The following is a 1,737-nucleotide window of genomic DNA, read 5'->3' as shown; positions in this document are numbered from 1 at the left end:
TTTTCCATATAAAAAAATTATCAAACATTATTTTATATGCAGAAAAGCAGTCAACGACTAACTATCAACCGGTTCGGACGTGTTAGCAAGTGCCATTGTCAGTTGCGAATAAATAATACAAACAACAATCATACACAGTGTTCACTCCTCCGTTTTATTACACTTTCGTAGTAACAAACAAGTGCATCGTACTATACAAAAAACCGCTACATTCACATATATACACACATAAAATGCGACCATCACCTGAACCACCGGACAAAACAACAAATCGCTTCTCAATGCTTAGCGAAATGGATACATACGACACCCACATTTTCCCTACATTACACCAAAAACAAACAGCAATCAACCAACCAAAATACTTGACAATATCATCAACTAACAACCAATTAGCAAAACTTTCCCCGTTTATAATAAAAAAGGGTATTGATGCGATATCAACCCAAATAGATAGCATCAAACAACTAAAAGACGGCTCTTTACTTGTCTTAGCACGAAATTCGAAAATAGCGGATAAATTTCTGAAAACTAAAACTCTATCAAACGTGTGCCCTATCACGGTCAAGTTGCAAGAAAACCTTAACACGGTAAAAGGTATGATTTATGCCCCATGTCTCAACTTCGTAAAAGAAGAAGAGATCATCGAAGAATTAAAAAGTCAGGGAGTATCAGGCATTTACAAATTCACTCGCACACTCGATGGCAAAACAATGCCCACTGGAAAAATGGCAGTCAATTTCGACTTATACCATCTTCCAAAAACTCTGGACATAGCATGGTACAAGGTAAAAGTTTCCCCTTATTACCCAAACCCGATGCGCTGCAAGAATTGCCAACTTCTTGGCCACACAAAAACCCGATGCACTAACCCTAGCACATGCGATGGATGCAACTTACCACCCCATTCCCCAACAGAATGTACACGTAAACAGTGCGCAAACTGTGGCGAAGATCACTTCTCTTCGGACAGAGACTGCCCTAGATATAAGCAAACCAAAGAAATCTTAAAAATAAAAACAATCGAAAAGTGCTCGATGGGCGAAGCCCGCCGCAAATATAGCGAACGTTTAAATCATGTACAAAAACCTCAAGAAACATATTCCAACATCTGCCGATCAGAAACTAACAAATCAAATACGCCAACAATAACAACATCCAAACGATCTGCTTCACCAACAAAAACCAATACGACCAAAATACCAAAAACTCATACGTCTCCAAACAAAAGCAAAACCGACAACGTCACCGCTATTCAAAGAACAACTACCCAAGTTATTAACAATACGAACCAAAATGCAAACAACAGCATTAAGAAAACAACAACGAACCCTTCACTTGAATGTATACTACCACACTTCAGCAAAGCACCAATCAACACACAAACCAACACTAGCGCATCTCCACTCAGCAATATAACTCAGCAACTTCTATCAGCAGACAAATATTTTATGTCTGTCTCAGACTCCGAAGAAGAGCCTAAATTATAGACAACTAACAATAAAAAATTAAAATTAAAATAATTAAAAAAAAAAATAATAACAATAATTATGGATTTAGGTATCAGTCTCGTAATTCTTCAATGGAATATACAGGGATTTCTAAACAATAAGTTCGGACTAGAGCTACTCGTAACCAAACATAAACCCGACATTATTATGTTACAAGAAACCCACATAATAGAAAAAAATAAACACCTCTTACATCTTCCTCATTATAAAGTGTATCACTTCAACA

General features: G+C 36.9%; 1 protein-coding gene across 1 annotated transcript; it reads left to right on the top strand.

Moving 5' to 3' along the window:
• Positions 1 to 233: 233 nt before the first annotated feature.
• On the top strand, positions 234 to 1,490 carry LOC118732422. Its single transcript, XM_036461556.1, has one exon. The coding sequence runs from the start codon at positions 234 to 236 to the stop codon at positions 1,488 to 1,490; it is 1,257 nt and encodes a 418-aa protein (XP_036317449.1).
• Positions 1,491 to 1,737: the final 247 nt, after the last annotated feature.

Source organism: Rhagoletis pomonella, unplaced genomic scaffold, assembly GCF_013731165.1.
Source record: "Rhagoletis pomonella isolate Grant_MI unplaced genomic scaffold, Rhpom_1.0 Rhpom_scaffold_19946, whole genome shotgun sequence".
Lineage (NCBI taxonomy): Eukaryota > Metazoa > Arthropoda > Insecta > Diptera > Tephritidae > Rhagoletis > Rhagoletis pomonella.
This window is presented reverse-complemented; position numbering and strand designations above follow the sequence as displayed.

Bases quoted from the DNA above. Each gene is read 5' to 3' on its own strand.
- LOC118732422 (XM_036461556.1), top strand. From the start codon at position 234: ATGCGACCATCACCTGAACCACCGGACAAAACAACAAATCGCTTCTCA.